This window comes from Petaurus breviceps, unplaced genomic scaffold, assembly GCF_028583685.1.
Source record: "Petaurus breviceps papuanus isolate PSGF00001 unplaced genomic scaffold, PetGlider_PUasm1.0 90344, whole genome shotgun sequence".
NCBI lineage: Eukaryota > Metazoa > Chordata > Mammalia > Diprotodontia > Petauridae > Petaurus > Petaurus breviceps.
The window spans coordinates 1-13,974 of record NW_027187225.1 but is presented as its reverse complement, the minus strand read 5'-3'; the positions used below and the strand labels follow the sequence as shown (position 1 = coordinate 13,974).

Sequence of the window (13,974 nt, the reverse complement as noted above, 5' to 3'; positions counted from 1 at the left end):
AGGAGGCAATGGGCTTCCTTGCCATCGCCCTCTGGCCTTATGGTCCCTGGGAGCTCCAGGCCAGGCCCTTGAGACCATTCATTCCAATCCCTCTTCTTTCACATGAGGGAGACCAAGGCCTGGCAAGGCAAGGGGCCCACTCACCCAGACCACAGTATAGAGAATGTCCAGCCTGAAAGGGACCTTGGGCATCGTGCCATCCAAGCCCCTGATGTCATCAGCAGATACTCTGACCACAGAGTGTAATTGCCAATTATCCAAATATACTTTGAGAGCTGAAATTAGGAGAGGTTGCAATTGTGGTCATTTCCCATTTTCAGCTTTCACCTTTTCTTCTTACAATTATTCTCTGGGTTACCAAGGGTCTGAGCTATGGAAATCACAGCAGCTGTTCAGAGGCCTTACATATCGCTCCTGCCTGCTTCATTCTCTCTTGTTCATTTTCCAAATCTATCTTCTGTCCTCTGACTCTTTTCAATCACACTCAATACCCAAAGAGACACTCATTCTACCAAGTATTTCTGTTCAAAGCAAAAATTAAAAGTTCCCCAGGGAAAAACAGGTGTATTTCCTTATCTGAGGTCCCACATGGAGACAGCACTGGATGGGTCCCGAGGGATCAGCCAATTCAATCCTCCCTATTCATAGAAGAGGAAACTGAGCCCCACAGTGGGTAAGTTACATCCCATGCTCAGATAAGGGGAATGGCCACGACTGGAATCCAGATTCTCTGTCTCTAAATGCAGTGCCCTTGGTACGTCCCCGTGCATGCCTAGATTCAGATTCAGTAATAATAGATATGATGCCTGGGAGATGATGGCCATTTTACCACTGAGTCAGTCAGTTAGTCAATAAGCACTTATTAGGAGCAAGACCTTCAATGGAGGTGCTTTTTCTTCGTTCTGTGATGAGCCAGGACTATAGAACATCAAAGGAACAAAGGATGGAAAGTGGTCATTCGGACAAAAATAGGATGGGGCTGCTGGGAGTCAGAGCAGAAGCACATCAAGGATACCCTGAGCTGTGCCCATGAACCCTAAGCAGAGGTGAGTGGTGTGGCAAGCACAGAAATCAGAGGCCCCAGACTCGCTCTGGCTCAGCCACTAGCTCTTGGTGTGGACTGCAGCCACCCCCAACCCCAGGAGACTGCCACCGCTGTTGGAAGCTTGAGGCTCCACAGGGGGCTATGGTCGCCTTCAGTTCTGTGGGCAACTCTGAGGTTTGCCAAGTCCCAGGCAAGGCGATGGGAGAAGTCCCACCAGGCCACACTGGACAATTCTCCCTAGATTCTTAGATTGGAGCTGTCCACCCCTGGGGTAGCCAGATCGTTCTGGTTAGAGCTCTGGGATCCCAGTTTAGTCTTATGCAAATGCATGGCTAGAGACAAAGGTAAAGATTCAGTCAACGACCTGGGGCCAAGTTCAACTCTGTTGGCCTTTTCTGATGCAATTGAACTACTCCAAATCTCAATCCCCTAGCCCAGTATAGACTGCTTCCTTTGCACCTGAAAGAGCTTCATCTTCCATTCCAATGCCCCTGTAGTCAATTTCAGCATTTTCAGTAGTTTAAATCTCCTCATAGAATTGATTGACCCAAAGATTTTGTTTCTGTTGTTCACAGGAGTCCTACTCTTGGTGACCCCTTTTGGGGTTTTCTTGGCAAAAGATACTGGAGTGCTTTGCCATTTCCTTCTCCGGCTCATTTTACAAATGAGGAAACTGAGGCAAACAGGGTGAAGTGACTTGCCCAGGGTGACACAGCTAGGAAGTGTCTGAGGCGAGATTTGAACTCAGGCCTTCCTGACTCCAGGCCTGGTGTTCACACCACTGTATCACCTACCTGCCCCCTGACCCAAAGATTAATGCCCTCCTAGTAATCTACCAAGTGGATTTCATTGATAAACAATTCGTATCGATTAGTTTTTACCAAGGGATATTTCCTGAGAAGATCCACTGAGAACAGGGTGTATGGGGTGTTCAGGGAGGAATAGCCCCTGGGGGGGCCACTTTCAACCAACTCTCACCTATGGCTCCAAGAAGCTAAAGCATATGCTGCTGCAACAGCCCATAAATTGACTTGGCAAAAGGCCCAAAGCAGCTTGAGGGGAGCCAAGGGTCCTCCAAGCTTTGGGTGAGGGAGGCGGACGTCTGCCCCAAGTAGATGAACACTTTCCACAGCACAGTGGGTAGATGAGAAAGGACAGTTTGTTCCCAAAGCCATGAAGGCAGCTGGAGCTGGCCCTGTGGAGCAATTAGAGCTAGGTGAGACATTTAAGACTTCAAGGTCACCCCTTTCAGCCTGGACCATCCCCACTTGTGACTTTGTTTTTGCCACTGGACTTCAATGACTCTGGAAGACAGAATGAGACTGACTACTGTGTGCAACTCTGTCTGCCTCAGTTTCTCACCTGTAAAAAGAGCTAGAGGAGGAAATGGCAAACCACTTCAGTATCTTTGCCAAGGAAACCCTAACTAGGGTCCTGAAATGTCAGATAAGACTAAAACAGGTGAGCAAAAGCAAAGCCCTACTCAGTCCAACTCACTAGCATGGTGATACCATTAGTTCTCTTGAAAACAAAACAGGAGCACCTCCCCCCACAGAAGTGCAAACATATGCCCCTCCCATTCCCCCAGGGGAACACATCTTCCCCTCTACCACCTCCATACCTTGGGGGAATGGGCTCAGACTTCCAATAGCTGCTACAAAGCATTCACTTGACCAAATTCACTTATGAATGTAGGGTAGCTTCCAAATGAGTCTGGAACTGACCTGACTCTTGTTTGGCCATAATTCATCCCTTGCCTGTAGATCTATCCCATGCTTCCTTAATTTGCTCCTGATATCACCCTTTATTTCTAAATCAGGTACCCATTTTGACCTTATGTTGATACATACAGTGTAAAATGTTGGCCTATACCTAGTTTTTGCCAAACTGCTTTTCAGTTTTCCCAGCAATGTTTCTCAAATAATGAATTCTTGCCCCAAAAGCCTTTGCATTTATCAAACAAATAGAGTACTATGGTCATTTACTACTATGTATTATGTACCTAATCTATTCCACGGACCCATGACTCCATTTGTTAGCCAGTACCAGATTCTTTTGATGATTGCTGTTTGAGCTATACGTCCTTCTCATTCTTTTCTTCACACATTCCTTTGATATTCTTGACCTTTTATTCAGAAGAATATGAAAAGATGAAAGTTGTTATTATTTCTTTTACCTCTGTAAAATAATACTTTGGTAGTTTGATTGGTGTGGCATTGAAAAGCAAATTAATTTAGGTAGAATTGTCATTTTTATTATATTGGCTTAGCTTAAACAGCAATGAATAGATCTCCAATTGTTTAAATCTGACTTTTTTTTGTGGGAAAAAGTGTTTGGTAATTGTGTTCATATAGTTCCTGGGTTTATCTTGAAAGGTAACTCCCAAATATTTTATATTTTCCGAAGTTATTTTATATCTCTTTCTATCTCTTCTTGCTGGACTTTGTTGACAATGAACCATTAAACTAGTACATGAAACTAGGAACTGGTTTTATGGAAAAAAAAAAAACCAACAGTGAAGTAGATAAACCATTGGCTAATTTGATTTTTAAAAAAGAAAGAAAGCCAAATTACCAGTATCAAAAATGAAAAGGGTGAATTCACTACTAATAAAGACAAAATTAAATCAATTATTGGGAGCCATTTTACCCAATTATATACGAATACATCTAAATGAAATGAATGATCAGATCTATGAAATGTTGATGATTTATGTGGGTTTATTTTCTATCCTGCAACTTTACTAAGGTTGATAATTATTTCAACTAGTTTTTAGTTGATTCTCTTAAGTATACCATCATATTGTCTGCAAAGAATAATAATTTGTTTCCTAATTGCCTATTCTAATACCTTCATTTTCTCATTTCTAGGACAATACTAAATGATAGTGGTAATAATGGGCATCCTTGCTTCACCCCGATCTTATTGGGAAGGCTTCTAGTTTATCTCCATTACAGATAATGCTTGCTGATTATTTTAGATAGATACTTCTTATCATTTTAAGAAAAACTCCACTTACTCCTATGCTTTCTAAAATTTTTAATAAGAACAAGTGTTGCATTTTATCAAAAGATTTTTCTGCATCTGCTGAGATAATCATGATTTGGGTTTTTTTTTGTATTGATATAGTTAATTGTACTGACAGTTTTCCTAATGTTGAACAAACCTGTATTCCTTGTCATAGTATATGATTTTTGTGATATATTGCTGTAATCTCTTTGCTAGGATTTTATTTAAAATTTTTGCATCAATATTCATTAGGGAAATTGGTCTATAATTTTTTCTTCTCTCTGTTTTGGCTCCGCCAGTTTAGATGTCAATACCACATTCGCTTCATGAGAGGAATTTGGTAGGACTCCTTTACCTATTTTGGCAAGGAGTTTATATAGTATTGGGAGTAATTGTTCTTTCGGTGTTCAGGAAAATTCACTTGTGAACCCATCTGGTACTGGGAATTTTTACCCAGGGAGCTTATTCTTTTTCTAAGATAATGTTCTTTAAGTATTCGATTTTCACTTCTGCCCACCTAGATAGTTTGTATTTTTGTAAATATTTACATATTTTACTTAGATTGTCAGTTTTACAGACATATAATTGGGCAAAAGAACTCTTAATAATTTAACTGCATCTTCATTGGTTGTGCATTCATCGTTTTCATTGTTGATACTGGTCATTTGGTTTTCTTTCTTTTTTTGATCAAATTTTTTTGTTTTGGTCAAACCAATGCTTTATTTTCTTGGCTTTTTTGAAAGCAGTTATTAGTTTTATTTATTAGTTCAATGGTTTTTTATTTTCAATTTTATTCATCTTTCCTTTGATTTTCAGGATTTTCAATTTGGTGTTTAATCGGGGATTTTAAATTTACTCTCAGAATGGTAGTTGATCTTGCAGACAGGTTGTGTTTTTCTTTGAGCCTTTACTTGTAAGGCAATTGAGAGCTATTTGCACATGTCTTCATTTGTATCTTGGGCATCCCTGGCATCATAACAGCTTTTGATCTTTTTTGTTGATTCATTCTTCAGGATAGGAGGAACCAGACTGAAGCCTGGATGCTCATCTAGGGGCTGAGTATCACATTTTCCCCATTGAGAACAGAAGCAGAGGAGCCTCCAGAAGGCCCAGCTCCTATCCCAGGGGCTAAATCTCAGGGATACTCCACTGACATCCTTATGATATCCTTACTCTAAGGTCTGAGCCCTCCAGGGATCTGGATCTGGTATGATGCCCAAGGAGTAGATAAAGCTACACACACACACACATACACACACATACACACACACACACTCACACACACATACTCATAAACACACATACACTCACACACACATACTCATAAACACACATACACTCACACACATACACTTACATTCAAACACACTCATACACAATCACACACACATACACACACTCACACACACATACTCACACAGACATACACTTACCAATGGTATAGCAATACACTGAAATCAACAGAGAAATCTTTGTGAACAGGTAGAAAAGGGGGTTAAAATGGAGGAAAGGAAAGGTGAGACAATTGTCTTAAAGAAAACAAACCACAGTGGAAGAGAACAGTTAGAGACCTGCAAAGTGGAACCAGCTGCTTACAGAGAAGGTAGTGGGCTACATACCTCTGTATGTCTTCATACAAATCTTGGATGGGGATTGTGTTGTAGAGGGGATTCTCTGTGTATGAGTTTGACTAGATGGCCACCGAGGGCCCCCTAGTAACCCTGAAATTCTGATTCTGCGTGGAGAATGATGGTGCTGGGAGAGACCGTGAAAGTCACCTAGTCTAACCCTGATACTGCATTGATAGAGAAACTGAGGCTCAGAGAATGGGAAAGTGACTTACCCAAGGTCACTCACCTAGGAAGTGGCCAAACTGGCAGCAGACACCAGGTCCCTGATGCTGCTGCTCACTTTCAGGACTGACACTGGGGCTCAGACCAGGCAGACCTAGAGACATGGCAAGTTTGGGATGTGCTGGTCGAGGCCAGGGCAGAGGGCAAGGCCTCTGTCCATAGCCAGGCTGCTTGGGGTGTGTTGCCTATTGGTGACCCCACAGCTCAGCCTATGATTCAGCAGCAAGAAGACAGCTGGCAGAGGACCATGAAGGTCCAAGGCCCAGGCAGCCAGCACCCAGGAACTTGTGAGCACCCCTAGGTCAAGGCACGCCTACAGACAGGGGTGTAGGAGTCCCCTCAGTGCCTGGCCCTACCCCAGTATGATCCCTAAGGCAAACCTATGCCAAGGGTAGAGGCAGAGAAGGGGGACAGGCTGGAGGAAGGAGAGCGGTTAGGAGTGCCCAGGATGTGAAGACCATCTAATCCAAAGCCTTCATCTTACAGAGGCTGAACTGAGGCTCAGGAGGGCAAAGGGATTGCCTGAAGTTTCATACACTGAACGGACCGTAAAAATACTGAGGTTCAGGCCTAGAGTGCTGAGCCTTCCAACAATGTTGGGACAGAGATCCCCCCCACCCCGTCACAGTTCTCTCGTTGCCTTCCCTTCCTCGCTGCCCTCATGAGGAGAGTGAGGCTCTGAGAGGCTGAGGGGACCTGCCCATGGTGTGCCAGGGAGATGTCAGGGAGCCTGGACCAAAGGGCTGCTGCCCATGTCTGGAGAGGAGCCAATGCTGAGCTGAATCTCCCAAGGGGACTTTCCTCTTTGAACTGGGCCTGTGATCTCCTAGGTGTGGGGAAGTCTCAGTGCAGACCCCTCTCCACCAAGGCAGACTGGCAAAACCCCAGACACTGGCCGTCTTGCTCGGGGGCTGGATGGTGGAAGGAGACAGGGACAAACCTCCGGTTGTAGTCATGCCCTTGCTGAGCACTCAGGCGGTGCCTGTTCCCTTTAGGGCTGCAGATCAGTCCTGTTCAGTAACATGCTGGGGTTGGGGGAGGGAGCAGGGAGGAGACAGGGAGAGGACCTACCTGGATGGGGCATCACCAAGAAGAGTTTGGGGAAACCTTGCTGAGTTCTACCCTTGGCCTGTGCCTAGTGAGGGGGTCTAGGTGGGGGCCACCATCCCTGGGCATTCCCCAGCACCTCCCTGCTCCTATTGTCTCCTCTCTGTCCAGGGCCTCTGCCCTAGCTCAGGATGGACATCACTGCAGATGACTACTTGGATAGAGGAGGCCTGCATTGGGCTCAAATCCTCACTCTGGGCACATATCTGAACTTCAGGCGACTTAACAGCACCTAGAGCCAAGGTGGAGAGGGTGGGGCAGTGGGGGAGGGGCCCCTGGGGTGAGAGTCAGACCCAGGAGAGGTGCAGGGTCTCTGTAGCACCATGTGCTGGGAGTGGGGGCAGGCTGAGGACCATGGAGAGTGAGGATCGTGGGGACAGTAGTGTTGCAGACAAACAGCTTGACCCCTGAGATAAAGATCCTGTGGCTCCACCTTCTTTCTGGCTCTGGCCAAGGGGACCAGGACAAGCTGAGCTTACCTGGCAGCCCCTGACTGCATGGTCTCACTTCCAGCCCTCTCCCCATCCTCCCTCTGGGGGGCACCAGCTCAGAAGTCCCAAGGTCTGGGCCATCCCCCTGCCACCAGAGCTGACCTACATGGACCAAGTGGCTCTTTGCTGCTTTGCTATGCTGGCTCCCAAAGCATGGGGACCCCCACTAGTTCTTGGCTGCTGCTTCCTCACCCCCTCATGCCCACCCTCAGCTGGAGGACCCTTTTAAGAAAAGAAAATCACCAAAGAGCAAGAGAATGCTTTTTATTGCTAAATCTGCAGAGAAATGCTATGAGAGCTAAGCGAGCATCGGGGCAGGTACTTCCCTGGGGTGGCCTCCAACGAAGGCTGCGGGGGTGGGAGGGGTGGCCACCAGCAGGGAACAAAAGTGGCGGCCACCTGCAAGAAAGAGCTCAACTAGGGAGCCTGGAGCTGCTAAGATTGGGGACAACCGTGCTGGGGGAAACCAAGGGAGGGGACCAGGTGAGACTGGCTCTAGGACAAGGGCCCAGGTGTCACACGGAGGGGCTGCTGCTGCTGCTGCCTTGTCCTGGAACCACCCTAGAAGGTCCTCCCGGGCTTGATCTTCAGCGTCCCTCTGGCCCAGGCTCCACCCCTCTAAGCAGACTTGGCACCCGACTTGGCCTTCTTCTTGCCTTTGCCACCCTGTTGCTGCTGCTGCTGTTGCTGCTGGGGTGGCGCCTGCTGGGGTGGCACCTGCTGCTGCATGACAGGCAGCACCACAGGGGCTGACTGCGGCTCTGGCTGCAGTTGGGGCAGCAGCTTCTCCTCCTCCTTGGCCACTGCCAGCAGCGGGGCTTTAGGCTCCTTGCCAAACTGATTCGTGTTCTCCAGCAGAATATCCAACTTCTGCTCAATCTTCTCCAGATCTCTCCGGATGCCCTGGCTATCCTCATCCTTCCCTTCGAACAACTTGGGGTTGGGGCCTCGCTGCCCACCCTTGGCTCCAGAGGCCCCTTTGCCCTTGCCCTCCGAATTGCCTGATAACAAACAAAGAGTGACAAAGACAGTCCTCTGTTTAGTAGCTGGCATTTCCCAAGGACCTCAAAGTGCCACAGCACCCCTTCCTTCCATCCAGGTGCTCACTGCCCCCCACACACACACACACCCTGTGGGAGATGGGGGCCGGGGTCCTCTTGATCCCCACCCTTGGCAGATTAGGACCTACATTCATCTCTCCTGAATCACACCCTGGGCACATACCAGAAGGGTGCCCTAGAGACCATTCACTCCAAAAGTCAAACATTTTCCCTTTTCCAGATGGGGAAACTGAGACCCAGGCTCTGTGGCTTGCCCTACATAGCTAAGGGTAAGGAAGCAGCAGAGCCTTGGACTCCAGCCCAGGTCCTCACACTAGCCCTTATCATCCCCTTTCAATCTCTCTCTGTCTCTGTCTGTCTCTCTCAGTCTCTGTCTCTCTCTCTTTCTTTCTCTGTCTCTGTCTCTGTCTGTCTCTCTCAGTCTCTGTCTCTCTCTTTCTCTGTCTCTCTCTCTGTCTCTGTCTGTCTCTGTCTCTCTCTCTCTTTCTTTCTCTGTCTCTCTGTCTCTGTCTCTCTTTCTCTGTCTCTCTGTCTGTCTGTCTCTCTCAGTCTCTGGCTGTCTCTTTCTTTCTCTGTCTCTCTCAGTCTCTGTCTTTCTCTTTCTCTGTCTCTCTCTTTCTTTCTCTGTCTCTCTCTGTATCTCTGTCTTACTTTCTCTGTGTCTCTCTCTGTCTCTGTCTGGTTCTCTCAGTCTCTGTCTCTCTCTCTTTCTCTGTCTCTCTCTCTATCTCTCTCTTTCTCTGTGTCTCTCTCTGTCTCTGTCTGTCTCAGTGTCTGTCTCTCTCTCTCTCTGTGTCTCTGTCTCTCTTTCTTTCTCTGTCTCTGTCTGTCTCAGTCTCTGTCTCTTTCTCTGTCTCTTTCTTTCTCTGTCTCTCTCTCTCTCCCCATTGCTGCCATTTCTCTAGATTCACTCCAACCTGTCCAATAGACAAGGTGGGTTGAGTTTTCTTGCCTGTCTCAGTACCCATAGCCCCACACTGGGGAGGCCCTCCTTCACCCCCTTGGGCTCCTTTCCAGGCCTCTTAGCTGCTGGCTCTACCCTGAGTGTCGCTCCTTTGTCCTCCCTCTGCAGGCCACCTGAGTGACCTGCCTACAATCTGACTCTGGGCCCAAGCCACCCCTTCCTGCACCAGGGCCCAGCCAGGCTTCCCCATGGCCCACCGTGGCACCTCATCCACATTTCCTTGGACATCTTCCACTGCCTGCCCATCTCCTCCAGAAAGCCTTTCCTCAGTGCCCTGATTTTCACCCAGGCCCCAGGCCCCAGGGTATTTTGAGCCTAATGGCCTTCAGCTCTGGCCCTCAATTTCTGGCTCTAAGTAAAATGGGGGAAGTGAGCTAGGAAGCCCTCCCTGCCATGCGGTGCCATGGCCCCGGATTGTCTTCCTGACTTTTGGACTGACTCCTGCAGATGGTCATTGCCTCCCTCTAAGCCTCTGTTTTCCCCTTTGTAAAATGAAGAGTGGCCCTGCACTTCATGATTTCCCCTACCAGCTTCCTGCCTAACTGCCCTCTGTGCCTCACCTGGTTTCTCTCTGTAGTGAAATGAGGGATTAGGCTCAGTGGCCCCTAACAGCCCTCATTTCTCCTTTATGAAAAGAGACCACATTTGTGACTGACCCCACAGACTCCAAGAACTCTGCTTCCTGAGCTTGCCCACGAGCCCCAGGGGCTTTGTGATCTCTAACCTCTAAATCTCTAACCAAGAGAAGGAGAAGAAGACTGTGTCATCCAGAAGAGTCTGGTACCTTAGTTTCTCCCTTCAAAACAAGGATCTAGCTCATTTACCTTTCTCCATTTCGTGGCCTTCTGGGATCTCCGAGGAAGGGTCACCAGTGATGGGCTGCTCAGCCTGAGAAGCCCCCTGAAAAGACACCTTCTTGGGAGCCTGGCTTGCCTGATCACCTTCTCCACTTGCCTTGGCTGCCTTGTTCAAGCTGGGCCAGGCACAGTCTTTCTTGTCGCTTTCGATGGTTCCAAAGCCCTTTGCCAGGTCTCTGCTCAAGGTCTCAGTGTTGGGATGCAGAGTGTCTTGCCCACCAAGACCTAGCCAGGGGACTGACCAAGTGCCAGCCTCTTCCTGCAGTTATATAGACAAGAAAGAAGTTAGCAACATAGAGAAAATCAAGGTCAATCTCCTATTGGCTGCTTGGAAGAATGTCCTGGCCCCACCCGCTCCTCCCCACCTCCCTCCCACTCCCCCCGCCCCAGGAACTTTCCATGCCATCTTTCCACCAGTCAGCACTTGCAGGGGTTGAAAGGGGCAGTCTCACCATGGTCCCCCTAAACCTACTCTTCCACCTGCTAACCAGCCCTACCTCTTCCAACAGACCTTCTAGGACCCCTGCCCACCAAGAACCCTGCCCTGTGAGACCCTCCCCCCCGCCTAGTGCACTTGCCCAGGCCTCTTCCCCTCCCCTGTCAGCACTGACAAACACTGGCTCTGGTGGGGGTCAGGGAAGAGGGTTATAACCGGAGAGAACAGGAAAACATTGATTCAATGTTAAAATCTGCAAAGAAGCCAGGGGCCACACAGTTCCCTGCAAGCTATGTGAGCAGGCTATGGGGGAAGGAAAGAGGTCAGGAGCAACAGATGAACCCTGGGGGTGGGGGAGTGGGCAGCAAGACCCCGGCCCAGCTTGGTGCAAAGGGCTGCCCTCCAGCTCGTGCCACGGCCACCCCAAGGCCCAGCTGGAAAGCCCCTCCAACAGCCCACATGGACAGGGGCTTCCTTTTTCTCCCCCCTTTTGGAGGGGGGAAGGTAGGGCAACTGGGGTTAAGTAACTTGCCCAAGGTCACACATCTAGTCAGTGTTAAGTGTCTGAGGCTGGATCTGAACTCAGGTCCTCCTGACTGACTCCAGGACCAGTGCTCCATTCACTGCTCCACCCAGCTGACCCATGGACAGGGGCTTTCTGAACCATGGCTACCTAAGTGCCAGAGAAAATCTGCCCTTTCCCCTCCCCACAGGGTCTGGGCTGGTTATCAGCTCGAATAGGGCAGCTCCAATGATTCCCACTAAGGTGTGAAAGACTCCCAAGGCCTCTCCTTCCTGGAGTATCCCACAACCCCAGGATTTCAGCATCCAAAGGGGCTTCAGCAGACACCTGGGCCAAAGTGTGCAGGAAAGGCTGCTTCCCCTGCCCCAGTCCCAGTGCAAAGCCCTTGCCCAGGGGCCCTCAGGTCTGTGGGCTGACTTCCAAGCAGGGGGAGCCCATGGCCTGCTGGGGGAGCCATTCCACTGTGGGGGGGGGGGGAAATCTCAGGCTCTGTGGGGAGGACTTGCCCTGCATCAGACCTACAATGGTGCTGGGCCCCTCCCACTCACTGCTGCAGGTTCAGTCCTCCAGGGCCAAGCACAAAATGGCTGAGCCTTCTTCCATGTGACAGGCCTTCCCATAAAGCGGTCAGGTCCCATTTCCCAAGCCCCTCTCCCCTCCCCAAGCTTTGTCTTCTCCTGAAGGAACAGGCCCAGAGCCTTCACAGCAGACCCCAATGTGCCATTCTTGAGGCCCTTCCCCAGCCTGGCTGCCCTCCTCTGGACACTCTCTGGCTCCTCCTTGTCCTCCCCAGACTGGGCCCCAAGGAGGGCATGCCCTGCTCCACCTGTGTCCTGGCCTGGGCCCTTAAGGCCCACCTGGGTCTCTCACCTGCCTCCTTCTAGGCCCTGGGGTTCCCTTAAGGCCCACTAACATGGCCCTAGAGGCCTTGGCCACTTTGGGCCACACTCTTGCGGCTCATGGAGCTTGCAGCCTACTCGGATCACTGAGGCTTTTTCAGACGGACCGCTGTCTAACCAGGCTTCCCCCATCCTGCACTGCTGAGGTTGCTTTCTCAAACCCAAGGCTAAAACATGAAACGCACTTTAGGTTTTGATCCAAACGATTTCATCGTTTTTCATTCAGCCCAGTGTTCTAAGCTGTCCAGATCTCTCCTTCCAGAGCGATAGCCACCCCTCCCAGCTTTGGGTGTCTGCTAATAGGGAAGCACTGACATCTGGGCTTTTTTTGTCCAAGTCACTGCTGCAGTGGAGAGCAGCACGGGGCCAAGCAGAGATGCTTGGGGCATCCTGCTGGGGCCCCTCAGCCAGGTTGTCCTCAGGCCCTTAGACACAAGTCTCTGGGCCAGCCCTGAGACCGGTTCTGGGCCCTGTCACCACTCCTCAGCCCTTTGCCTTCTGGGCAAAGAAGCCACCTCAGATACATACTAGGAGTATGACTCTGGACAAGGGGGCCTTCCTCTCTCTGGGCCTCAGTTTCCTCAGCTACACAGTGATAGGGCTGGCCCTGAGGACCTCTGATGTCCCTTCCAGCTGGAAGTCTAAGGAAGCTCCTGGGAGCTAGGCCACAGTTCCTTATCCCTAGCCACCTGAATGGTGGGAGAGACTTGAGTCAGATCTTTGCTAACAAATCTCAGCTCCCTAGGCTGCCTGTCTCAGGCCTCCAGGATGTGGGCCCACTGACCTCTCCCTCACTGAACCTCCCCCCCCCCTTTCCCCATTCTGGCCCCTTGGGTCTAGTCAGGCCATCTCCTTGTGCCTCAGTGAGAGGCCAAGCTTAACCCTGACTGGGGGCTAGGGGCAGGCTGCCCCTGAGCCTTACTTGTTCATATTTTTCTTCTCCCCTGGAGCTGCCTTCCTTGGGGCCCCCTCCTGCTGCCCCACGCCTAGCCGACCTTGAAGGTCAGGATACTTTGTATGACAAACCAAGGAATGTGGAGCAGAGAGCCAGGGACAGCCTGGCCACTCTGGAGGGTTCCCAGGGTCAGTGGCCTTCCTCCCCTTCTGCCCAGGCCTGGACTCTGTTTCTCTTTGGGACAAACAGAGCCCTGATAAGGAACAGTAACAAATCCGCAGGCCAGTAGCAGCTAAGGAGGTACAAGGTGGCAACAATTCCCTGTATCCTGGGCACCCTGTGTACCCTGTGAAATCTTGCAGGGAGTGAACTCTCATGGTTGATAGGAAGCGTGGGGTTCAGCAGCCCTGCTCTCTGTATCAAGGAGAATCAAGGTATCAAGGGCACCCTGGAGCCTAATGGGCCCTGACCGCCAGCCTGCCTGCCTGCCTACCAGTGAGCAGGCCTGGAGGCCTGGGCATCTTCAGGCCTGGCTGTCTCTGGCCATTGTTCTACTGGGCCCATCTCCTCTACACAGCCAGTCTCCTGGCCAGGAGTCAGGGCTGGACTCCCTTCCCTCCTGGACCTTTCTGTTCTCAACCTTTCCCCCCACAGGGGAGCCAGAGCAGGAGTGCTATAGCCTCTCTGCTCACTCCCCCCTCACTCACCGTGCCCACACCGGAGAAACCCAGGCCACCCGGAGGAGCTCCCCTTGGGCAGCCCACAAGCCCCTTGTTCTCCAGGAAGAACATGGAGGTCCAGGCCCCAGGGAAGGAGGCAATGGGCTTCCTTGCC

The 13,974-nt window shown here is 50.2% G+C and overlaps 1 protein-coding gene across 1 annotated transcript; it reads right to left on the bottom strand.

Moving 5' to 3' along the window:
- Positions 1 to 7,810: 7,810 nt before the first annotated feature.
- Positions 7,811 to 13,931, bottom strand: LOC138177218 (heterogeneous nuclear ribonucleoprotein C-like 2). The gene is made up of 3 exons (XM_069108297.1): positions 13,848 to 13,931; positions 10,355 to 10,646; positions 7,811 to 8,506 (listed from the first exon to the last, which is right to left on the bottom strand). The coding sequence occupies exons 1-3, from the start codon at positions 13,929 to 13,931 to the stop codon at positions 8,124 to 8,126; spliced, it is 759 nt and encodes a 252-aa protein (XP_068964398.1). The 3' UTR covers positions 7,811 to 8,123.
- Positions 13,932 to 13,974: the final 43 nt, after the last annotated feature.